At 42.6% G+C, this 26,025-nt stretch overlaps 2 protein-coding genes across 5 annotated transcripts; one reads left to right on the forward strand and one right to left on the reverse strand.

The window, feature by feature from the left end:
• Positions 1–1,453: 1,453 nt before the first annotated feature.
• On the forward strand, positions 1,454–7,352 carry LOC115101103 (ankyrin repeat family A protein 2-like). Its single transcript, XM_029620298.2, has 8 exons — positions 1,454–2,386; positions 3,082–3,240; positions 3,455–3,520; positions 3,718–3,815; positions 4,011–4,136; positions 4,309–4,375; positions 4,550–4,630; positions 5,956–7,352. The coding sequence occupies exons 1-8, from the start codon at positions 2,104–2,106 to the stop codon at positions 6,009–6,011; spliced, it is 936 nt and encodes a 311-aa protein (XP_029476158.2). The 5' UTR covers positions 1,454–2,103; the 3' UTR covers positions 6,012–7,352.
• On the reverse strand, positions 7,168–13,730 carry btf3 (basic transcription factor 3). Of its 4 annotated transcripts, none has more exons than XM_029620299.2 (6): positions 13,611–13,730; positions 12,439–12,507; positions 12,138–12,251; positions 11,708–11,909; positions 11,269–11,325; positions 7,168–7,499 (listed from the first exon to the last, which is right to left on the reverse strand). In XM_029620299.2, the coding sequence occupies exons 1-6, from the start codon at positions 13,713–13,715 to the stop codon at positions 7,453–7,455; spliced, it is 594 nt and encodes a 197-aa protein (XP_029476159.1). In that variant the 5' UTR covers positions 13,716–13,730; the 3' UTR covers positions 7,168–7,452. The 4 variants fall into 4 exon arrangements, with proteins under 4 accessions (XP_029476159.1, XP_029476161.1, XP_029476162.1 ...); XM_029620301.2 differs by having other exon boundaries at positions 13,546–13,632; XM_029620302.2 differs by lacking the exon at positions 13,611–13,730 and adding an exon at positions 13,460–13,482.
• Positions 13,731–26,025: the final 12,295 nt, after the last annotated feature.

Raw genomic sequence — 26,025 nt, forward strand, 5'->3', positions numbered from 1 at the left:
GGTCAATAAATGTTTTTAATTTGATCTGAATGGTACCATATACATTTCTACAAACCTACATCCTCTACTGCTCTATTACTTTAAATTGAGAATGAAAAGAGTAACTTCAAACATGCTTATGAGAGAAAATCATCAAAGATTGGATAAACACCTGGCACACTTCTAATATGCCTGTTTCCATCTTCTGTGATTCAAATAAATTCAAATGTATTTGTCACATGCGCTGAGTACAAAAGGTTCACCTTACCGTGAAATGCTTATTTACAAGCCCTTAACTCTATTTCTTGAACTGCGTTATTGGTTAAGAAAATAAAACAAAAGTAAAAATGTTTTAATTAAAAGTAACAATAAAATAACACTAATGTGCGGGGTTACAGGTTAGTCAAGGTAATTTCAACCTGTAGGTAGGTGTAAGGTTACTATGTATAGATAAGAAACAGCGAGTAGCAGTGTCAAAACAAGGGGGGCATTTGAATAATTGTTCAGCAGTCTTATGGCTTCAGGGGTAGAAGCTGCTAAGGAGCCTTTTGGATCTACTTGGCATTCCTGTACTGCTTGTCGTGTGGTAGCAGAGAGATCAGTTTATTATGACTTGGGTCTCTTGGCCCTTCCTCTGACACCGCCTAGTATATAGGTCCTGGATGGCAGGAAGTTTGGCCCCCGTGATGTACTGGGGCGTACGTACTACCCTCTGTAGCGCCTTACAGTCGGCTGGCTAACAGTGGCCATACCAGGCGGTGATGCAACCGGTCAGGATGCTCTCGATGGTGCAGCTGTAGAACTTTGAGGATCTGGAGACGCATGCCAAATCTTTTCAGTCTCCTAAGGGGGACCCGCTCCACTACAGCCCAGTCAATGTTAATGGGGGCCTGTTCGGCCCTCTTTTTCCCGTAGACCACGATCAGCTCCTTTGTCTTTGTACAATGAACCATTTCATTCAAAGAAAATATTCAAGGAAAATTGAGGAATTGTTCTAATGAACCTGTGGTCAACAAAAAAAATTGCATCGCATAAACCAATTTTTAGCATTTGACCAAAACTGTGATCTTTATGCTTTCAGATGGTAATCTCACAGCAGGGTAACCAGTGTAGCCTAATCTATTATCCAAGCTTTCGTATTAAAATGGATTAACAAAAACATTGCAAAATGTCATGGTAAAACTTTAATTCACCCAGGTTAGGTTTTTGGAGCTGACACACAAGTAAAACACAGGTCCCCAAGGCCTCAAAGATTTGTATGCGATAGGCCTCCGCAACCAGAATATGGACAACTAAAAAACACAACAGAGGCTTGGTTATTAAGTGTCATTCATTGTCAAATTTGCTAAAATACAAAATATTTTTCTGTATGTTTTCAATAATTGTAAGTGTCGCGCTAGAATAAAGCATGTTTTCGAATGTTTTATTGTTCACATACCTGGTTTTACAGTCTGGCACATTATGAAGAGAAAAAAACTTTAGTGCTCATGCGCGAGAAACAAGTGGATGCCAGCTATCAACTCCTTGCACCATCGGTGGACATTACACAAAATGTGTTAGCTACTTAGTAAGAAATTATTTATTATTAATAAATGTAAATCACTAACAACGGTGTAAATTGTGCTTCTAATCAGTACGTTAGGTTGCTTGCAATGGATGATACTGGGTCTGTTAGCTAGCTTGCTAACACTTAGCTAGCTTACGTCTCGTTCAACGAGTTGGCCAATCTTGGGCTAGCTAACACTAGTCGGTCTGTTTGGTCTCGTCTTTATTATTTATTTCAAAATATTACCTAACTACCAGTAATGGTAAGTCAGACAGCATTTGGTTGTAGCTAGCTAGGCCCTAAAATTGAACGATGTAAGACTCTGGACTGATTTGATCCTGTTGTTATTTAGGAATGATCCTTGTCTGTTCTCTTGCAACCACTCTCTCCTGTGGGTTTATGCATATTAGCACTAACCCTCGGCCTACCCAACGTTTGAATGAATTCATTCTAGGCTTTCACTGACTTTTCTTTTATGGCACACTCGATGTGGTAAACAAAGTCTTCGTTAACCAAGACAGTCGCCATCACATCCACCCAGCACTGAGTCGACCCTCTTGACTCTTAACTACTCAGTCATGGACAAAGGTTTGGTACCAGGCAGGACCAGTTCGGTCTCAGAGGAGATGGAGGGTATATGTGTGATGCCAGATATGAGTGGCATCAAGTCGGAGCACCCGGGTGGAAGTGCGGACAACACAGGTGCACAGAACGTGGCCATGGGGATCAAGTTCATTCTGCCCAACCGCTTCGATATGAACGTATGCTCAAGATTCGTCAAGTCACTCAACGAGGAGGACAGCAAAAACATCCAGGACCAGGTCAACTCCGATTTGGAGGTGGCTTCTGTTTTATTTAAAGGTACCAACTGTTGACGCACTCATTTGGTATTACAATGCAATTCGCATGTTTTACCCTATCCACCAGTACTCTTAAAGGTGCCTACCGTTACTCCCTCAGTCAAGGTCCAAGGACCTTGTGTTATTTTCAGAGGTAGACTGGCAGCACAAAATATCAAAATTAAACGTGAATCGACTCAATCACGAAAAGGTTCTAGAAACAAAGCCCTTTACTTCTCATATCACATGCAAATAATTTTCATAAAGGTTCAATATAACCGGCTTTCTCAGTTGCAAGCCGACAGTATTTTCACTGACATATTTCTGGCGGCCTTCTTCCGTTAGCGTTACAATACAGGTGTTCGGAGCACGCTAGATACCGAATTAGAACAGGTGGTCCTTCGGTCTTGCTTAAATCACGAGCTGTAACATTGAGAAATGGCTACGTAGGAACACTAACCCTATAAAAAGGTGTATACATGTTACAATATATATATACATTCTCACTGATATGCGTGTAAATGTTCAGGCCGAGCGTTGGGAGTCTTAAAACTACCAGGTAGAAGACGCCTTCGTTCAATGACTTAGTTATGTGTAATTTAGTGGAACAGAGAGCCATGATCTTAGGCTAATTTGATCCCAGATAAATCAGGAAGTATTTTGCTGCTCAATTGAACTAAGCTAATGTTTGATGCTGCTGCCTCTTTTGCCTTTCAGCCGAGTGTAATATTCAGACGTCACCCTCACCGGGGATACAAGTGCGTCATGTTTATACCCCGTCCACCACCAAACACTTCTCTCCCATCAAACAGTCGACAACACTCACCAACAAGCACCGTGGTAACGAAGTGTCCTCCACTCCTCTTCTGGTCCACTGTAAGTACCTGAGCTCATCTTAAACTAAAGGTGGTTTCTTTGTCCAATGTACACAGACTTCCAATTTAGAGGTCGGAGCAGTGGGCAGCTATATGACGGCGTTTATCCTAGATTTGTCACACATCACTTAGCCTCAAACATGACAACACAAACCATACCTGAATCTAACATTGAACGATGGCTGCTTGACCTCTGACCTATGATGTCTTTCCAGCTCTGTCCATTCACCAGCTAGCAGCACAGGGTGAAATGGTTTTCCTAGCCAGCAGGATTGAACAAGGTGAGGATGTCCTCAAGGTGGAGTTCTATTTGTTTTGTTATATTGATGTTGTCGGGCTCCTTAGAACCATGCAGTCACATAATTAACAGTTGGTAAGAACAATATGCACTCAAGAACATCTATAATATGGCTCTCACTGGTTGACTTGAAATATGTGGAACATGTTACTGATTGCTTTGGTGTTTGTATGGCTGTAGAGACTGTGATTAACCTGCAGGATGAGGAAGGCTTCACCCCCCTGATGTGGGCTGCAGCACATGGACAGATTGCAGTCGTAGAATTCCTGCTTCAGAATGTAAGCACAATGACATGTTGAGATGAATAACTCAGCAAATGACTAAATTCATTTGAACAACATGGTACATAAATATATAAAATGCACATAAAACAGCAAAACACCACATTGTTGAAATCATGTTTTGACTAAATGGGCCGCTTAGACCTGACTATTTTCTCACTTATGGTCTGTCTCCATGTTCTCTTCCTTTAGGGAGCGGACCCCAACCTGTTGGCTAAAGGCAGAGAGAGTGCTCTGTCTCTGGCATGCAGTAAGGGATATACAGACATCGTGAAGATGCTCATCGATTGTGGGGTGGACGTCAATGAATATGACTGGGTAGGAAAGTTAGCTGATTCAGGATTTTAAACTGTATTCTTGTGTATGGCTTATGTAGACAAATGGATATGCATCCCCCAAATCAGTGATGTGAATGTGGTGAGCTTACCTTTCTGGAGGCTGCCCAAGGTGTTTGCCCGAATGTGATGCAGTGTTTGTGGGTTGGTTTCAGAACGGCGGGGCTCCCGTGCTCTACGCTGTCCATGGGAACCATGTACCCTGTGTGGAAATCCTCCTGGGTAAGGACTGACTGGCTGGCTGACTGACCTTCCACTCAGCAGACATACTCTACTTATCAACAGCAGTGGCGGTTATCTGAAACTGACTTAATGTTTAGGTAAATTGTTTAGATGTAGGCTGTATTTGTGTAGACAGGTCTGTCATCTGATGAATTCAAACCTTTCCTGTCACAGAAAGTGGAGCCGACCCCACCATTGAGTCCGACTCTGGCTTCAACGCTATGGATATGGCTGTGGCAATGGGCCATAGGAATGGTATACAAATATGCATTTCATATCATTTATAGGCTATATACTTATCATGAACAGGTTGCAATATCATGAATCCTTTCACGAAAGAGGTATTGTACTCTATGCATACATAAAGCAGAAATATAGCAGTTCATTACTTCTCTTTTGCCAGGTTTACTTTCATAAAGATACATATGGTGCAGACAGACAACTTAACTACATATTAGAATATTTTGAAAGAAACAAGGGTATTTGGTGAAAGTTCCTTCTAGTCAGTGTATAACAATAGGCAGGTTTCCATTGCCCCAGGTTTATTTGACAAAAGCAATGTCGCAAAAAAAGATGTAATGGAAACGACAGCTATAGGAGAAATATTCTAAAGCCACATGTATTTGTTCGACGGGTGGATTTTGAATTTGTCAAACTTTTTTTTTTATAGAAACAAAACTTAAATGCTGATTGCAGAATAATTTAGAAGGTACATGGGCACGTGATGTCATCACATAACTACGAAGCTCCACTCAACATTTAATTCTTAAAAGGCATACTGCTTGCTAAATATTTCATGAGCTGAAATAAGATCCCAGAAATGTTCCATATGCACAAAAGGCTTCTCTCATTTTGCTCACAAATTTGTTTACATCCCTGTTAGTGAGCATTTATTTGCCAAGCTAGTCCATCCACCTGACCGGAGTGGCATATTAAGAAGCTGATAAAACAGCATGATCATTACAGGTGCACATGAGAATTAGAATGTCAATTCTTGCATTCTATTCATGCTGGCTTTCCCAGTGTACCTGAACACCTGTATGCCCTCCCACCACCTGTAGGCAATTTAATGCACAATTTGCCAAAATGGATAATGGAAACACTCCAACCACTATTTTTATTAGACTAGGTTTTTGCAAGTGTTATTTTTAAGCGTGACATTACATCCGGCTGTTTTTAGTGGCACAAGACCATTCAATGGAAATGCACCGTATCAGGCAATTGGCGCATTTATTTTCTATGTCAATTTCTCTTAACAATTCAAATTGCTGGACAAGTTAGTAAGGTGCTGTGTATGCCAAGGCTAGACATGTCATTGTTATGGAAACATATCTCAAACTAACCCAGTAGCTGTTACGATTTCATGACTTGGATACTTGTACTCTGGAAATAAGAGATGGAAAAAATGGCTGCCTTGGAGCTGTGCTGTTTGAGGATAGCATTCTTATGTCCTTTTCTTGTCAGTTCAGGTTAAGCAACCTAGCTTTCCTATTTACCTTTAACCAACTCTACCAGATACTTGCCTTTTTGATTTCGTACAATACTCAAACTTTCATGAAACTTCTCTATTCTCTGATCAGTTCAACAGGTGATGGAGGCCCATCTACTGAAGCTGCTGATGGGGATGCGAGAGTGACCAGAGCCCAGGGAAAAGCCACTAACCTGGGGACATGAGGAAGGATTGCCTGGGAATGGAGTATACAGCAGATTCCATAACGAAGAAAAATGTCTGAGGACAATCGTGAAGCACATCTGAGGCTCATGTGTGAAACGTTTAGGAAGCATGTGTGTGAGTATTTAGGCACCCCATGTATCCGTTTTGGGTAGACATCCTATTGAGTTTTGTAACAAACCATGTAAGAAACTAGTGCATAAACCCAAACGTCTGCACAAATCACATGGGGGATGTTGAAAGTTGAGTTAATTGCACACGTCATTTGAGAATTCTGCCCCTCATGAAAAGGGTATTGGCATAAAAGTAAAACAGCCTAGTGGGTCAACTGCCGCAACAACTAAGAGCATAGACTTACTTCTATGCTGTTTTGGTGCCCTAGCTCCCACGTAACGGCATTCAGCGAACCTGTGCACATACTGTGTGTGACGGAACAAAGTCTTGCATCTCAATATCTGCAGTGCTGCTCGTGGCAACGTCATTTCGCGGGCTACTTAACACAAGTGGTGAAATTAAGTACACCAAACAATAAATATTAATCAAATTGGTCCCATGTTACACATGAGCTGGAAAAAAAATAAAGAAATTCCAGCCACAAAAAGCTTCTCAAATTTTGTCCAGAAAAAATAAACACGCACTGCTCTTGGTAGTATCAATCACTGCTCTTTATTAAGCTTTACGTATCGGCCTCAGAGCTTTTTCAAATATATGTAAAGCTTAATAAAAGAGCAGTGTTGCGGGGGGGGGGGGCTGCTGTAGGTAGGTTGTAGTTTAATGTATATTTGTGTTTTTATCTGCCCGACTTCATTGGAAGATATGGTTGAAATGCCATCCTAGGGTACATTAGTGTTGTAGAATGTTCCTTCAGATTTTTGCTGGTGCTGCTTTATTGTAAATAAACACCTTGTAAACCATCTTCACCAAATTTAGTTCACAGATCATGTCCCATTTATCTGTACAAGTCATTTATTCAAAGTAAACGCTGTGCACGTCGGTGCAAGCGTAAATGGCCTTTAAGTCACATTGTTGGCAGTCCGGCGCACTACTCTGTACCATGCCTTAGTTGACCAAGGGGGGCAATTTTAAAAAATGTTTTTTAAGTAATCAGAGAAAATATAAATTGACAATAGCAAAATGTTTATTCCAGATATGGTTTCAGCCATTCTGCAAAGAAATCAGGTTCAGTAACATGGAAGAAACGGCTGAAGAGAATATGAAGAGCACGAACCACAGACAACCCGTACAATCTCTCACTGACTCAAACTGGACACGGACACCACAGTGCACAAAAAAGCATTTGAGTCGGGTGGCAAGAAATAAAAAATTAAATTAAAAGAAATAACGCCTAGTGCCCCTATCCAACCCAGTCAAGTCCTGTTGAGACTCCTGAAGGTCTTTTTTTTCTTTAGTTTGCCTCATCCTTGGAAGCCTCATCGAAATTCTCCACCAGATCTAAAAACAACACAAGAGCCAACGTGATGTGTCAGTAAGGTTAAACAGGCCTAAATACAAACATACATGCCTCTTTCTACTAATCTCAGACCACTTAAGGAAAAAAAAGAAAAAAGGAGTGTTTATCTGAAACATGATCCCAGGTACAACCCCCCCCCCAAAAAAAAAAATCATCAGCTCTCCCTTTACACTCAGAACGAGTCTCGCTCTGCAAGGGGAAGGTACACAGAACTCCTGAAAACAGATGTAAAAATCATGGCACTGAAGATCAAAAAGGCACTGAGGATCTCAAGGAGGGTCCTATTTTTTCAATGAAGACTGAAATCTGTCAAGTCCATGTCTCAGAGGGGTTGAGGGTTCAAATGGAAACAATTCCGACTGTCTTGGGGGGGGTGGACACAAAGGGAAACTAAACTCCAGTAATAACATGATGGCATAGACATAGACTGTCATCGGGATTCAACCATTCCTCACGCTGAACGTGAGTGTAATCGTTTGAGAAAACTTTGGTTACGGGAAAAGGATAGCCCTGGGAAAAGCTGTGGGTAATTGTAATGGCAACCTCATGTGTTTGGACCCATTTTCTCCAACAAAGAAAAGCAAACTGCTTTCAGAACCCCTTAAACAACGAACAACGTTTCAAACACTAAGCCCACCACCCCGACTCCCACCCATCACCAATTACTCTAGTCATTGTTGGATCCCCTGAGCATGACCCCCTTCAATTCCCAAAAGTAAGCAAACCCTGGCAAGGTTTTATTAATTGGAGGGAAAGTAAAAGCCCAGATGTAACTTATTCTGGAGGCAGACTTCAGAGAAAGTATAACATGTATACTAACTAGACATGTGGGTGATGTTGAGACAAAGGTGCACGTCACTAAGCAAATTCACAAGAGGCCAAGAACCAGGTCCATTATTGACGATACCTACACAATCCCTATGGTCAAGTAGAAATAAGCAGGGAGGAAAAAGAACCAATAACTAGAGATGGGTCCATCCATGCCAAGAGGGTGGGAGTGGGACAGCGTCAAATGTACTGCCAGAGGCTGGTGTGATTCTCACACGGATGCCTCCATTGCTACACTTCCACCTAGTATGCAACAGATCTGACTTTGCTTTGTTTCCGTAGTTCCACGTACTTTTGCGCAGCTGAAATTTTGGGATCGCTCCGTTTGCAGAGACTGAAATCACTGGAGAGCTCTTAAGGAATGATTCACCAATTTTTTATGTTTTGTTTTTGTGCATCTGATTGATGTTTTATCAATTCCCTGGGTCAGTTCATGTTTGAGTTATTGGCATTACAAGCAGGCAGAAATCCAGCAGGTATGACTTAGCACTGTGATACTTGCTCTCGCTGGAAGGTAATAGGAACACGACTTTTAGATTGCTAAAAGGTCTGTCATGCATGTCAAACTTCAATACGGGCCATGTCATAATGTCATAACTCGGGAGGATGTCTTCTCTCGAATTAGCCATTGATCATATTTTTGCAATATTCCTACCTCGAGATGTGTAATTTAAGAGAGAATTTTCCTATTTGTCTGCCTCCTCAGTCCAGGGTGCATATCATGATGCAGTTGCCAAAGATATCAGAAAGGCGATAGGAATCAAATGAAGGAGCGTAAATTCAACAAAAACGTCCCCTTTTCAGTCTTTCAAAGAATTTGTAAAAATCCAAATAACTTCACAGATCATTCTAAAGGATTTAAACACGGTTTCCCATGCTTGTTCAATGAACATGCAACCTGTGGAACGGTCGTTAAGAAACTAACAGCTTACAGACGGTAGGCAATTATGGTCACTTATGAAAACTTAGAACATCAGGAATGCACAATCCCTCCATCAGTGCTCAGACTGTCCGCAATAGGCTGGACTGAGGGCTTGTAGGCCTGTTGTAAGGCAGGTCCTCACCAGACATCACCGGCAACACGTCACCTATGGGCAAACCCACCGTAACTGGACCAGACAGGACTGGCAAAAAAAGTGCTCTTCACTGACGAGTCGCGATTTTGTTTCAACAGGGGTGATGGTTGGATTCACGTTTATTGTCGAAGAAATTAGCGTTACACCGAGGCCTGTACTCTGGAGCGGGATCGATTTGGAGTTGGAGGGTCCGTCATGGTCTGGAGCGGTGTGTCACAGCATCATTGGACTGAGCTTGTAGTCATTGCAGGCATTCTCAACGCTGTGCGTTTCAGGGAAGACATCCTCCTCCCTCATGTGGTACCCTTCCTGCAGGCTCATCCTGACAATGCCCACCAGCCATACTGCTTGTTCTGTGCGTGATTTCCTGCAAGACAGGAATGTCAGTGTTCTGCCATGGCCAGCAAAGAGCCTGGATCTCAATCCCATTTAGCATGTCTGAGACCTGTTGGATCGGAGAGGGTGAGGGCTATTCCCCCCAGAAATGTCCAGGAACTTACAGGTGCCTTGGTGGAAGAGTGGGGTAACATCTGGCACAGTCCACAAGGAGAAGATGCACTGCAGTACTTAATGCAGCTGGTGGCCACACCAGACACCAGGTACAGATACTTTTAATTTTGACCCCCTTTGTTCAGGGACACATTATTCCATTTATGTTACTCACATCTGTGGAACTTGTTCAGTTTATGTCTGTTGTTGAATCTTATGTTCATACAAATATTTACACAAGTTCGCTGAAAATAAACGCAGTTGACAGAGGACATAACGCCCCACCAATTGCGTTCACGTTGTCATGCTGCGTCCTGCAGTTGCTAAGCTCATCTTCACGTAATCCCTTCTCAAACGGACTATGTCGAGAAACGTGACCATTTTCCTCGAGTACGCAACTACAAATCCAAAGTTACACGATATTACAGATAGCAAGTTAATTCTCACATCTTGGACAAGATTTGTAATGTTGTACTTGATGAAATTGGTGCCAATGTTGGGTTTTTGAACTAGCGCCTAATAAACTCCCATTCACTCCTTGAAGAACGCTTGTCCCAGAATCGCTCAGAAAGCACTGCTCGGTCCATTAACGTAGCATGGGCAACGTTTCCCCATCTCCTCAAAAGTATATCTGCTGTTGCGAATGTCCGACTCCACTGAGGCACATCGATCTGCAGGTTGAACATGGTGAGATTGTAGTGATAGTGCAGTTGGTTTAGGCGATTTTACAGCTAACTAGCTCCTTCACATGCTGATATTGTCTGATATTATTGTGTGTAGCTACATTTGCTAGCTAGCCAGCCCATAGAGAGCATTGTATTGTGGATTTTGTAGTCGACCTGAGCTGCAACAGACTTCCACAACGATTTCCCATGTTGCTACCAACCTTACTACAACGCCAAAATGAAACATTTGTTCACAAACAATATTGTTCTCAGTGTTTCTTAACACTGTAAATTAAAGGAATGAGTGGTTTTAGGGGGATTTTTCCTCTAAGACTTAGCCCACACCAGTGTGTCACTAGTGATTTTTGTTAATGAAAGCTAGTTTAAATGTGTTTCCATCAGGAGTGTGACTAAAGACTTGGGGTGAGCAGAATCAACTACTTTTACATCAAGACAGTTGCTTTGTGAGAAAGTGTTAAAGTTCAGCTAGCCATTTCTTTTGTAAATGCCAGCGGAAAAGTACCAGTGGCCTGACTTTGGCCCAAAGTCAGAGCAGGTTTGCCGGAGCCACGGGCTAGTGAGAAACAGGTGCCGGCCCACATGGATGGAAACAGAAGTCTGAGTTAATTCTCAGATTTTGATTGTTTGAGTTTCAACCTCAGCACGTTGAGACTGCTCTTCATATAACTCACCTGGAACATCATCATCCTCTTCCTCTATGGGGGCAATTGGTGCTTTTCCATCTCCAGCTGTGAGGAAGAAATAAGAAATGTTAAACTACTTGCAGAGCAATATACAGGAAGATGCATCCAATCATGAAGAATAAGTCAAACAAATGGCACGTCTATTACAATGTCAGTGCTCAAGATCCATCGATGAACCTCCAGCCCTACTTCAAATCCCAAACATTCCAATTACAAGTGCAAAAAGGTTCAAATTATTACTGTGCATTTCTGTCTGTTTCGTTTACCAATCCACCTCCTCACACACACTAACACTACAGAAGTCTATGGCCAAATCAGATGAGGTGAAGACTATTTTGAAATGTCCCCCAGACACATGTACCCTGTTTGGGCAGCGCCTCGGCCAGTACCCCCTCACCATCCAGCTACCTCCCCCAGGAACACGTACCCTGTTTGGGTAGAGCCTCAGCCAGTCTCCGAAGGCTTGTCAGGCTGTCTGCTCCCAGCTGGTTGAGGATGCTGGGCAGCATCTCTGTCAGCTGCTTGGTTTCAGCGTGGCCAGTGATTGTGAAGGTGTTGGCTGCCAGGGAGGCCTGCACTTTGGGGTTGTTGAAGTGGATCACTGTCCCCTGGTTCGTAAACATGTTCACCTGCGAGGAATGAGAATGGTTATGCCATGTTACTTGCAGTCGCACTAGACATCTCCATTTCTGAAAACTCACAGACCGCAGCTAGCTAAGTTGTGCCTTGAAAGGAACCCTCTGCTTTCAAAGAGATCAACGCATACATTTAAAAATAATACATTTAAAAATAATACATTTAAAAATAGATGGCTACAGAGAGTGAATGGGTCAGTCTAACCATTGACCAGGCCTTACCTCTTCGATACCAGAGATGTTGTTGACGCCTAGTTTCTTTAGGGAGAACTGAAGTTTCTTGTCATCTGCTGTTGCGGTTCTGTGCACAACCTTCTTCTTTCTGCGAGCGGTGCCCTGTATAACAGAAGACAGATTCAAGTGCATGCTCTTTTAACACCAGGTGCAAGATGAACTTTACAATAACATGTTTGTTTTTTAAACATATTGACTGTTTTAAATAGTGCCTGTGTTACTAGGTGGAAAAACATGATCGGAGCATAATAGGAAGAAATTGGTGTGTGTTAATGGCTTATTTTCTTACCTTGCCGCCAATGCGGACTTGTGCCTGAAGTTTGGCAAGTTTTTCTTGATTCATTATTATTTCTTTCATCTGAAATAGACAGCATTTGGGTTACTGGTATTATATAATTAGGATTATGTGTTTCTGGTTAACTAACGTTACATTTGTAATACCTTTAAGCCCAGCCTCACTTAAGCCTGTATTTTTCTTACCGAATTTATTTTCTACTAACATCAGACTACCGCACCTCTCAGATTCAGAAGGGGTGGGTTAAATGCGCCAGACACATTTCAGTTGAAGGCATTCAGCTGTTCAACTGACTAGGTATCCCCCTTCCCCTTCCTTACACTAGTAACGTTACATGTAGCCTAAATTAATTTGAGCATGAAATACAAGTTGAAGGCACACCCCCACACGTGAGTGTACGGTTGATGTACAGTAATTTAGCAAAAATCCCCAAAACAGTAAATCAATATTGTGGTTGAGAAGTTTGAAAGGCAACACTACGATATGTCACGTTAGCAACCAAACTGCCTGTTGAGCAGTATCAGCTGGCTAGTTGATCACATATCAGCTAGCAAACGTTATAGAACATTTGCCAACGTCGTTAAGACGCAGACCTGCAACCAAAAAAAGCAGACGCCACGGCTTAAATTAATGAACTGTAGCTAGCTAACAACGTTAGCTACATGTTGTCTGAGTCTAGCAGACAAACTATCAACCAACTTACCAGTACTTAGTTGGTAAGTTATTTATGTTTAGATATGAGAGCTAACGTTAGCTGGCTGGATAATAATAGGCACTGATGTAGCTAACTATGCTAATAGGCAGTTGTAACTGTTGATGTCAAAGAACTGGAACATGTCGAGAAAATGAAAAAACACTGCCAGCTAAATATCTACATACATTTGACATGTCGACGATGACCACTGAAAAGTAAAAGCCAGATAAACGATGTATCGGGCTTTTTGCCTCTGGCTAGCTACCAAGTTGCTAAATTCGATTAGCGCCAGCGGTATTGGGCCTGTCACTCAAACCTCACCTCCCAGCTCTAAACTCCATTACCAAGCCCACTTGTGCTCAAACTCCACGATTTTTACCGGTCTGATAACCGAGGATATTGTTTACCGTGTGCAGTTGGAGAAGAGCAGAAACAGTGCAGGAAATAAGGTATTTTAGAGCTCCTCACTGACCTGCACACTAGCAACGAGCACACGCGGGGAGCAAGATGGAAGCGAGAGAGGCTGGAGGAAGTGACGTCCGGGCAGACGTGCAACCGCAAAAGTGCCTGATGTCATTCATATACCTCAGTGGCTGATGGGCCAGTTCATTTATGGGAATGAGGGATGGCCCTATATGTAATAATCCATGGAACTCTTTATGCCTTATAATAAATAAGGGAGTAGCTCTATATAAACGGATTATTTTATTATTAACCCGGAACAATGATTACACGTACACATCTTAAGTGCTACACGACCTGGTGGCGTGAATGTGTAATGACGTGTTAATACCACATTACCACATTCCTCCTCCCTTATTAAGATTTCAATATAAAATCTTCCCCCCCAAAAAACTTTTTTTTAGGATATACAACATAAGAATGCTATTTTATTGCATTAAAATGAACTAATGCTGAAATAACGTTCCTTTAACTGAAACAGCATTCTTTTTAACTTCTTCTGTACTCTACTGAACTAAACAAGTCAGTGTAAAGAATAAGCATGACAATAGACATTACATTTCACATGCTCACAAGCATTTTAGTTTACCCTGTTCACAGTTCAAAGTCCTTTAAGCAGCTTGGAAGCTTTGTGACGAACACTAGGGATAGCGTCCATTCTCAACAGAGGAGGAGCCACCATCTGTTTCTGAGCTGGGCTCAGTATCTGACTCTGAAACTGGGTTCTCCTCTTCTTGAACTGTTTCCTTTGTTACGATCTCTGTCTGTGGAATGTGCACCATAGAAACAAGTGGATAGCTAGAGACCAGCCTGTCCTCTGCCATCACAACTAGTAACTCACTTGTTGTTCCCTCATGTCTGGAAAGAATCTGATCAACATGTCTGCGAACCACTTTACCATCTCCCAACATTACCTTGTTGGAGACAGGACCAGTCACTGAGTCTATGAATCCAGGAATACATTTTGGCCCATGACTGACATTTCTGGTAAGGATAGGGTCCCCCTCTCCAAAACTTTGGCCCTTGGTTCATTTGTCATGGTTCTCTTTCTGTCTGTTTTGCTTGCGTGCAACTTTCCATTTCAGATCTGAATGGACTAGGTCCAGTGTGGAGCGTAGTCTACAACCTAATAACAACTCAGCAGGAGAAAGCATTGTTGTGGATTGAGGTGTTATTCTGTAGCTGAAAAGAACAGATGACACTTTTGTTGAAGATGGTTGATATGCAGCTGATGTCACGTGCACAATACCATTGTTTCTGGAGAATTATTGTGCTTCAGTGCTCACGAAACAGGTTGTGTTGTCACTCACTCCTTCGGTTACTGAAGCTCTGTCATAGGCAATCTATAATAGTGGTGGATGAAGCAGAACAGGATACACATTCTCCCATTTAGAATGCGCATCAGTCAAAATCAGAAATATTTTCCCCATGAATGGTCCTGCGTAATCTATAGTTGAAGCCAGACATACACTTAGGTTGGAGTCATTAAAACTCATGTAAAACCACTCCACAAATGTCTTGTTAACAAACTAAAGTTTTGGCAGGTCGGTTAGGACATCTACTTTGTGCATGACACAAGTCATTTTTCAAACAATTGTTTACAGACAGATTATTTCACATATAGTTCACTGTATCACAATTCCAGTTGGTCAGACATTTACGTACACGAAGTTGACTGTGCCTTTAAACAGCTTGTAAAATTAGAGAAATTGATGGCATAGCTTTAGAAGCTTCTGATGAGTCAAAAAAGTGTTTTTCTACATTTCATTTCACCTTTATTTATCCAGGATGGCTAGTTGAGAACAAGTTCTCATTTGCAACTGCGACCTGGCCAAGATAAAGCATAGCAGTTCGACATATACAACAACACAAAGATATACATGGAATAAACAAAACATACAGTCAATAATACAGTAGGAAAAAAGAAGAAAAAAAGTCTATATACAGTGAGTGCAAATGATGTAAGATACGGGATAAATATGCCGTGGTGGCGAAATAATTACAATATAGCAATTAAACACTGGAATGGTAGATGTGCAGAAGATGAATGTGCAAGTAGAGATACTGGGGTGTAAAGGAGCAAGATAAATAAATAAATACAGTATGGGGATGAGGTAGTTGGATGGGCTATTTACAGACTGGCTATGTACAGGTGCAGTGATCTGTGAGCTGCTCTGACAGCTGGTGCTTAAAGCTAGTGAGGGAGATATGAGTCTCCAGCTTCAGTGATTCTTGCAGTTAGTTCCAGTAGTTGGCAGCAAAGAATTGGAAGGAGAGGCGGTCAAAGGATGAATTGGCTTTGGGGGTGACCAGTGAGATATACCTGCTGGAGCACGTGCTACGAGTGGGTGCTGCTATGGTGACCAGTGAGCTGAGGTAAGTAAGGGCTTTACCTAGCAGAGACTTGTAGATGACCTGGAGCCAGTGGGTTTGGCGACGAGAGTGAAGCGAGGGCCAGCCAACGAGAGCGTACAGGTCGCAGTGGTGGGTAGTATATGGGGCTTTGGTGACAAAACGGATGGCACTGTGATAGACTGCATCCAATTTGTTGAGTAGAGTGTTGGAGGCTATTTTATTTTGTAAATGACATCGCCAAAGTCGAGGATCGGTAGGATGGTCAGTTTTACAAGGGTATGTTTGGCAGCATGAGTGAAGGATGCTTTGTTGCGAAATAAGAAGCCGATTCTAGATTTAATTTTGGATTGGAGATGCTAAATGTGAGTCTGGAAGGAGAGTTTACAGTCTAACCAGACACCTAGGTATTTGTAGTTATCCACGTACTCTAAATCAGAGCCGTCCAGAGTAGTGATGCTGGATGGGCGGGCAGGTGCGGGCAGTGATCGGTTGAAGAGCATGCATTTAGTTTTACTTGCATTTAAGAGCAGTTGGAGGCCACGGAAGGAGAGTTGTATGGCATTGAAGCTCGTCTGGAGGTTAATTAACACAGTGTCCAATGAAGGGCCAGAAGTATACAGAATGGTGTCGTCTGCTTAGAGGTGGATTAGAGAATCTCCAGCAGCAAGAGCAACATCATTGATGTATACAGAGAAGAGAGTCGGCCCGAGAATAAAACCCTGTGGCACCCACATAGAGACTGCCAGAGGTCCGGACAACAGGCCCTCCGATTAGACACACAGAACTCTATCGGATAAATAGTTGGTAAACCAGGTGAGGCAATCATTTGAGAACCCAAGGCTGTTGAGTCTGCCAATAAGAATGTGGTGATTGACAGAGTCAAAAGCCTTGGCCAGGTCAATGAATACGGCTGCACAGTAATGTCTCTTATCGATGGCGGTTATGATATCTTTTAGGAACTTGAGCGTTGCTAAGGTGCACCCATGACCAGCTCTGAAACCAGATTGCATAGCGGAGAAGGTACGGTGGGATTCGGAATGGTCGGTGATCTGTTTGTTAACTTGGCTTTCGAAGACCTTAGAAAGGCAGGGTATGAAAGATATAGGTCTGTAGCAGTTTTGGTATAGAGTGTCTCCCCCTTTGATGAGGGGGATGACCGCGGCAGCTTTCCAATCTTTGGGAATCTCAGACGATACGAAAGAGAGGTTGAACAGGCTACTGATAGGGGTTGCAACAATTTAGGCAGATAATTTAAGAAAGAGAAGGTCCAGATTGTCCAGCCCGGCTGATTTGTAGGGGTCCAGATTTTGCCGCTCTTTCCGAACATCAGCTATCTGGATTTCGGTGAAGGAGAAATCGAGGAGGCTTGGGCGAGATGCTGTGGGTAGTGCAGGGCTGTTGACCGGGGTAGGGGTAGCCAGGTGGAAAGCATGGCCAGCCGTAGAATAATGCTTATTGAAATTCTCAATTATAGTGGATTTATCGGTGGTGACAGTGTTTCCTAGCCTCAGTGCAGTGGGCAGCTGGGAGGAGGTGCTCTTACTCTCCATGAACTTTACAGTGTCCCAGAACTTTTTTGAGTTTGTGCTACAGGATGCAGATTTCTGCTTGAAAAAGCTAGCCTTAGCTTTCCTAACTGCCTGTGTATATTGGTTCCTAACTTCTCTGAAAAGTTGCATATCACGGGGGCTATTTGATGCTAATGCAGAAAGCCACAGGATATTTTTTGTGCTGGGCAAAAGCAGTCAGGTCTGGAGAGAACCAAGGGCTATATCTGTTCCTGGTTCTACATTTTTTGAAAGGGGCATGCTTATTTAAGATGGTGAAGAAGGCACTTTTAAAGAATGACCAGACATCCTCTACTGACGGGATGAGGTCGATAATCCTTCCAGGATACCCGGGCCAGGTTGATTAGAAAGGCCTGCTCGCTGAAGTGTTTTAGGGAGGGTTTGACAGTGATGAGGGGTGGTCGTTTGACCGTGGACCCATTACGGATGCAGTCAATGAGGCAGTGATCGCTGAGATCTTGCTTGAAAACAGCAGAGGTGTATTTGGAGGGCAAATTGGTTAGGATTATATCTTTGAGGGTGCCAGTGTTTATAGGTTTGGGGTTGTACCTGGTAGGTTCATTGATAATTTGTGTGAGATTGAGGGCATCAAGCTTAGATTGTAGGATGGCCAGGGTGTTGAGCATGTCACAGTTTAGGTCACCTATCAGCACGAGCTCTGAAGATAGATGGGGGGCAATCAGTTCACATATGGTGTCCAGGGCACAGCTGGGGGCAGAGGGTGGCCAATAGCAAGCGGCAACGGTGAGAGACTTGTTTCTGGAAAGGTGGATTTTTTAAAGTAGAAGCTTGAATTGTTTGGGAACAGACCTGGATAGTAAAGACAGAACTCTGCACGCTATCTCTGCAGTAGATTGCAACTCCGCCCCCTTTGGCAGTTCTATCTTGTCAGAAAATGTTATAGTTAGGGATGGAAATGTCAGGATTTTGGGTAATCTTCCTGAGGCAGGATTCAGACATGGCTAAGGCATTTGGGTTGGCGCAGAGTGTGCTAGGGCAGTGAATAAAACAAACGAAAAGAATCAAGGTATAATGTACAGACAAAGGTATGGTAGGATGTGAATACAGTGGGGTTAAACCTGTGCATAGAGTGACCATGAAAGAGATATTGTCTCTAGGAATATCATTTAAACCAGGTGATGTCACCAAATGTGTTGGAGGTGGAATTAAAGTGTTCACTAAGGCGTATTGAGCAGGGCTAGAGGCTCTACAGTGAAATAAGGCAATAAATACTAACCAAAACAGCAATGGACAAGGCATATTGACGTTAGGGAGAGGCATGCGTAGCCGAGTAATCATGGGAGTCCAGTGAGTGGCTTCAGGCACTGTGGATGTATTGTGGATGTATTTCAAGGCCTACGTTCAAATTCAGTGCCTCTTTGCTTGACATCACGGTAAAATCAAAAGAAATCAGCCAAAACTACATTTAAAAAATCTCCTAGAGATGAACGTACTTTGGTGCAAAAAGTGCAAATCAATCCCAGAACAACAGCAAAGGACCTTGTGAAGATGCTGGAGGAAACAGGTACAAAAGTATCTATATCCACAGTAAAACGAGTCCTATATCGACATAATCTGAAAGGCCGCTCAGCAAGGAAGAAGCCACTGCTCCGAAACCACCATAAAAAAAGCCAGACTACGGTTTGCAACTGCACATGGGGACAAAGATCGTACTTTTTAGAGAAATGGCCTCTGGTCTGACGAAACAAAAATATAACTGTTTGGCCATAATGACCATTGTTATGTTTGGAGGGAAAAGGGGAGGCTTGCAAACTGAAGAACACCATCCCAACCGTGAAGCACGGGAGTGGCAGCATCATGTTGTGGGGGTGCTTTGCTGCAGGAGGGACTGGTGCACTTCACAAAATAGATGGCATCATGAGGAATTTAAAATGATGTGGATATATTGAAGCAACATCTCAAGACATCAGTCAGGAAGTTAAAGCTTGGTTGCAAATGGGTCTTCCAAATGGACAATAACCCCAAGCATACTTCCAAAGTTGTGGCAAAAATGCTTAAGAACAACAAAGTCAAGGTATTGGAGTGGCCATCACAAAGCCCTGACCTCAATCCTATAGAAACTTTGTGGGCAGAACTGAAAAAACGTGTGTGAGGAAGGAGGCCTACAATCCTGACTCAGTTACATCAGCTCTGTAAGGAGGAATGGGCCAAAATTCACCCAATTTATTGTGGGAAGCTTGTGGAAGGCTACCCAAAACGTTTGACCCAAGTTAAACAATTTAAAGGCAATGCTACCAAATACTAATTGAGTGTATGTAAACTTCTGACCCACTGTGAATGTGATGACAGAAATAAAAGCTGAAATAAATCATTCTCTCTACTATTATTCTGACATTTCACATTCTTAAAATAAAGTGGTGATCCTAACTGACCTAAAACAGGGAATTTTTACTAGGATTAAATGTCAAGAATTGTGAAAAACTGAGTTTAAATGTATTTGGCTGAGGTGTATATAAACTTCTGACTTCAACTGTATGTGCAATCATCTCCAGCATTTCTCTGGGAACTCCCAGGTGTGGAAACTGCTGCCCATATTGGTGAGTGCCCTGCCCTCACCAAGACAGCGCTTGTTTCAGTGAAATTATATTATTCTTATGACTAGATTGAATAGCAAGCCTTTCTAACCGGTAGGTAGCCTAGGGGTTAGAGAGGGTTGCCAGTTTGAATCCCAAATCTAGTGGGAAGTGAGCTGGCAACTGGAGCGTTGCTGTTGTGCCCTTGAGCAAGGCACAACAGCGCCCAGTGTGGCAGCCCCTCACACGTCTCCAAAAAATCTGTATATAGGTCTATGTGTCTTTCGGATGGGTTGGCTTAAAAGCGAAAGTCACATTTTGGGTTGAACCTTGTGTGCAATTGGCCAATAAAATGATCTTAATCTGTAGTTACTCATCGGTTATAGAATAAAACTGCAGCCAATTATTCTGTTGAGTAGGCCTAGACCTACCTTCCACTTGTTTATCTTTATGTTTTATCCAACTACCTTATCCCCATATTGTTATTTATTTTTTGCTCCTTTGCACCCCAGTATCTCTACTTGCACATTCATCTTCTGCACATCTATCACTCCACGGTTTAATTGCTAAATTGTAATTACTTCGCCAGTTCTGCCTATTCATTGCCTTACCTCCCTAATCTTACCTCATTTGCACACACTGCATATAGATTTTTTCTATTTTGTTGTTGACTGTACGTTTGTTAATTCCATGTGTAACTCTGTGTTTTTGTTTGTGTCGCACTTCTTTGCTTTATCTTGGCCAGGTCGCAGTTGTAAATGAGAACTTGTTCTCAACTGGCCTACCTGGTTAAATAAAGGTGAAATAAATAAAACATTTTTTTTAAATTATTATAAGTAATGGCTATAAGGCGATGAGCTGCATTACATCCTGCGTTATCAGTCACAATGTAATTTTGAAGGCCCTCTCATTCTGTGTGTGAGAACAAGGTGGAAAGCCTGTACTGAATGGTATTATAATTTCAATAGAGCATAAAACTTGGATCCCATACCTAAAGCCTGTTACAATGCAATAACAGTAAGCCTAGACGTAGCTTACACAGACTGCCAAACTGGTATACCTATTTGTGGAATGCTAATATTCAAAGAATTACAACAACAACAAAAAACTCCAGTCCAGTACAAAACTCCCATGGCAATGAGAGCACAAGAATGTAGCCTAATGTAGACTAAACACTATGCAACAGAAAAGCAAACAATGATAGCCCACCCATTTTGGCCAAAGTGTCTCTTTGTCCAGATTTGAATAGAACTTCCTAACATAACCCTCCACAGTGGGCTAGCACATGAGGCATCATGGATCTTCCTGTGATGAAAACTTTGTGACACCTTGTCAATCTATTCACCTTACTTGTAGAAGCCATTTTGGTCTGCTTACATGCTCATTGAATCTGTTGTGTATATGTTGTCTAGCTAGGAATGTTTGAACTTGTCCCTGACCGCTGGCTACGTCCCTTCTGTCTTCAAGAGAGCGAGAATTGCACCCCTTCTGAAAAAACCTACACTCGATCCCTCCGATGTCAACAACTACAGACCAGTATCCCTTCTTTCTTTTCTCTCCAAAACTCTTGAACGTGCCGTCCTTGGCCAGCTCTCCCGCTATCTCTCTCAGAATGACCTTCTTGATCCAAATCAGTCAGGTTTCAAGACTAGTCATTCAACTGAGACTGCTCTTCTCTGTATCACGGAGGCCCTCCGCACTGCTAAAGCTAACTCTCTCTCCTCTGCTCTCATCCTTCTAGACCTATCGGCTGCCTTCGATACTGTGAACCATCAGATCCTCCTCTCCACCCTCTCCGAGTTGGGCATCTCCGGCGCGGCCCACGCTTGGATTGCGTCCTACCTGACAGGTCGCTCCTACCAGGTGGCGTGGCGAGAATCTGTCTCCTCACCACGCGCTCTCACCACTGGCGTCCCCCAGGGCTCTGTTCTAGGCCCTCTCCTATTCTCGCTATACACCAAGTCACTTGGCTCTGTCATAACCTCACATGGTCTCTCCTATCATTGCTATGCAGACGACACACAATTAATCTTCTCCTTTCCCCCTTCTGATGACCAGGTGGCGAATCGCATCTCTGCATGTCTGGCAGACATATCAGTGTGGATGACGGATCACCACCTCAAGCTGAACCTCGGCAAGACGGAGCTGCTCTTCCTCCCGGGGAAGGACTGCCCATTCCATGATCTCGCCATCACGGTTGACAACTCCATTGTGTCCTCCTCCCAGAGCGCTAAGAACCTTGGCGTGATCCTGGACAACACCCTGTCGTTCTCAACTAACATCAAGGCGGTGGCCCGTTCTTGTAGGTTCATGCTCTACAACATCCGCAGAGTACGACCCTGCCTCACACAGGAAGCAGCGCAGGTCCTAATCCAGGCACTTGTCATCTCCCGTCTGGATTACTGCAACTCGCTGTTGGCTGGGCTCCCTGCCTGTGCCATTAAACCCCTACAACTCATCCAGAACGCCGCAGCCCGTCTGGTGTTCAACCTTCCCAAGTTCTCTCACGTCACCCCGCTCCTCCGCTCTCTCCACTGGCTTCCAGTTGAAGCTCGCATCCGCTACAAGACCATGGTGCTTGCCTACGGAGCTGTGAGGGGAACGGCACCTCAGTACCTCCAGGCTCTGATCAGGCCCTACACCCAAACAAGGGCACTGCGTTCATCCACCTCTGGCCTGCTCGCCTCCCTACCACTGAGGAAGTACAGTTCCTGCGCAGCCCAGTCAAAACTGTTCGCTGCTCTGGCCCCCCAATGGTGGAACAAACTCCCTCACGACGCCAGGACAGCGGAGTCAATCACCACCTTCCGGAGACACCTGAAACCCCACCTCTTTCAGGAATACCTAGGATAGGATAAAGTAATCCTTCTCACCCCCCTTAAAATATTTAGATGCACTATTGTAAAGTGGCTGTTCCACTGGATGTCTTAAGGTGAACGCACCAATTTGTAAGTCGCTCTGGATAAGAGTGTCTGCTAAATGACTTAAATGTAAATGTAAATGTAAATGTTTTGTACAGTAGTGACACTCTCACTTGGGGTTATAGGTCACTGGTCACATATAGCCTATACATGTACACAGGTTAGCTGACCAGGATACCAGGAAGTGTTCCCACAGTTGAGAGGAGAGAGCAGACAGTTCTTATTGTCTCACTGGAAGAGTATGGTAAATCAAATATATTGGAACTCTGCATTTGATAATCTACCATAGGCCTAATGCATGGGATGGGAACACCAACCAAATATCTAAGTTAGGAAAGTAAATTCTGTGGATACATATTAAATACATTGCTAACTTTGATCTGGTAATGTAGTGGTGATTCCATATGACACACTATTTGCACAGTTTGAGATCAGTTCAAGAAGTAGCCTATTTATTTCTCAGGTTATTCACAAATATACAATATATTTCATAAAGTAGCCTAAACTGTGCATTGTGTACACACACACACACACACACGCACACACACACACACACACACACACACACACACACACACACACGCACGCACACACACACACACACACACACGGGCGCCCACGCACGCACGCACACACACACACACACACACACACTCTCTCTCTCTCTCTCTCTCTCTCTCTCTCTCTCTCTCTCACACACACACTCTCTCTCTCTCTCTCTCTCTCTCTCTCTCTCTCTCACACACGCACACTCTCTCTCTCTCTCTCTCTCTCTCTCACACACGCACTCTCTCTCTCTCTCTCTCTCTCTCTCTCTCTCTCTCTCTCTCTCACACACACACACACACACACACACACACACAAAACACCTTACACATTAGCCCTAATCACGCACACGTACAACCGCACGCACTCACAATATGTGCACTGGTATTGTCTTGCCCTTTATGCATGTGATACATATGAATCACAGGCTACCAAGTCCCCGGGGAGAGACGGACTGTTTTGGTGACATTCATAGGATTTGTCAGAGCTAGAGGCAGGGAGGCAGGGATTGCGTTCAGCAGTAAGTGCTTTCTTGGTACCCCGTGGCACGGAAACACCCTCCGATCGCAGAGGGGAATTTAGAACCACTTTAGAAGTGGTTTACCACACATGCGAGTCCTGCTTTAAGTGTCAGTTTTAAAATATCACCCTGCTTTAGCTATAGGCTAAACCTGGACTATACTAATAACTTAACGAAATAATGTCAAATGAGTAATTATAGAAAGCATGATGCAAACAGGCTAAATGCTTTCCCCATTTAGACCAAATGATGTAGGTGACAATCGTAAACGTATAGAGCAAAACCCATTTCAAACATCTTCAGAGAGTTTCAGTGCAGATTAAAATGATTCATTAAAATAAATTATTACCGTTTAAAAAAAATCTACTTTCACCTATTAATTTGTAAGTGTCACTTACGAGAGACCCAGTCAATCGAATTTATTTGATTGGATCGTTATTCGATTTATTTTGTCTGAAAGTGACTGATAATTGATCATTTATAAATCCATCCGTAGCCTTCTCCAAGACTAGGTTATTGCAAGTCTAAAATAGGCATTTGAAAAGGGAATAGGACTATTACGAAAGTATTTATAATTATGTTTTAACTCTCCACTGTTCAACAAGGCTTCGTTTCCATATGGTGACAATTCAGTTGCCAGAAACGGTCAGCATCAACTGAGATTCTTTATGAGCCTAATATTTTTTTTACAGGAATAAAACATAAAATATTCAATCCACGTAGGGTTACCTTTCTATTTTACAACCTAAAACTGCATTGTGTCCATATAATGTAGTGCATGTGGCAATAAGTATGCCTAATTGTGGTCCATATGATCTATTTTCCTATAAAGACAGCACAATATCCCTCTTAGGCCAATGGCTATTAGGGTATACATATGATATTTAGCACAAACAAATAATAAACACATACTAGTGATTTTCAAATAATTCAAAAATGTTTGTATGCATGACTAAAAAAATATTTTATATCACTGCTGTGTTAATTTTGAAGAGTTAAATCGAAAGGCCATTATTTCGATAGTCATTAAAAATGGTGTTTACCTGTCTGAGAGAGATGTGTATTTGAGAGAGTTCTATGGCCTTTTGGCGAGGTTTAGGCCTAAGCCAATTGTCAGTCAACAACTGGTTATTAATTTGTGAGAACGCAAAGGCTTGAATGTAAATCATAAACTGTTAGTGGAATATAAATATTATTTAAATGACATATAAAATAACGAAAGGGGAAATAAAAGTGTTGTCAATGTCACATTTTTTTAAAAGCTGAAGTCGTCAAAGTAGTCGTCCGTTGGATGGAGTGTGAACTTTTTATCCGCTAGATGGTGCTAGTCCAGCAGAAACGCTGCAGTAGATCGGCCAGAGTAAAATAAACATAAGTCGTCATACAACTCTGAATAAGCCATGGGGTAGCTTTATATGGTCATCAAAAAAGCACCAGACATTTTCTTACTGACATAAAGGGAACCTAAACCCATTATTGTATTATTTATTGGCCTACAGGATCTATTGTTGTTGTAGTGCTTTGGTAGGCTATAGTTGTTTCTGAATTTACCAACATAACTTTAGTGGGGGACATAGAAAGGGACGTTATGATAACAACATTAATTCATATCCTATTTGCATTAAAATGTACTTTTACTTGTATTTTATTGTTGCAAAAACGCACGTTGAGTAGGTTTTCAGCGCTTTGAAAACGTATTTTATACGTTTTATTTACTGATTTATTTTCACGCACCCTATATTGGTGTGATATATTAGATATGATCATCTTTCACCTGTGTCAAGAGATATGTCTTAAATGTGTCTAGTTGTGGGTGCAATACATGCCTGATTTAGGCTAGCCTAGTGCCATAACAAAGTGAGTCTCAGTTTAGATTGTTATTGTCACATGTTTGTAAATTCACTAAAGAAAACAAATTAACCAAGTTCACTCAACAACAAATGGGGATTCTTCACAGTTGCCCAACTTCATGAACGTAACT

The sequence above is a fragment of the Oncorhynchus nerka genome, linkage group LG19 (genome assembly GCF_034236695.1).
Source record: "Oncorhynchus nerka isolate Pitt River linkage group LG19, Oner_Uvic_2.0, whole genome shotgun sequence".
Classification (NCBI taxonomy): domain Eukaryota; kingdom Metazoa; phylum Chordata; class Actinopteri; order Salmoniformes; family Salmonidae; genus Oncorhynchus; species Oncorhynchus nerka.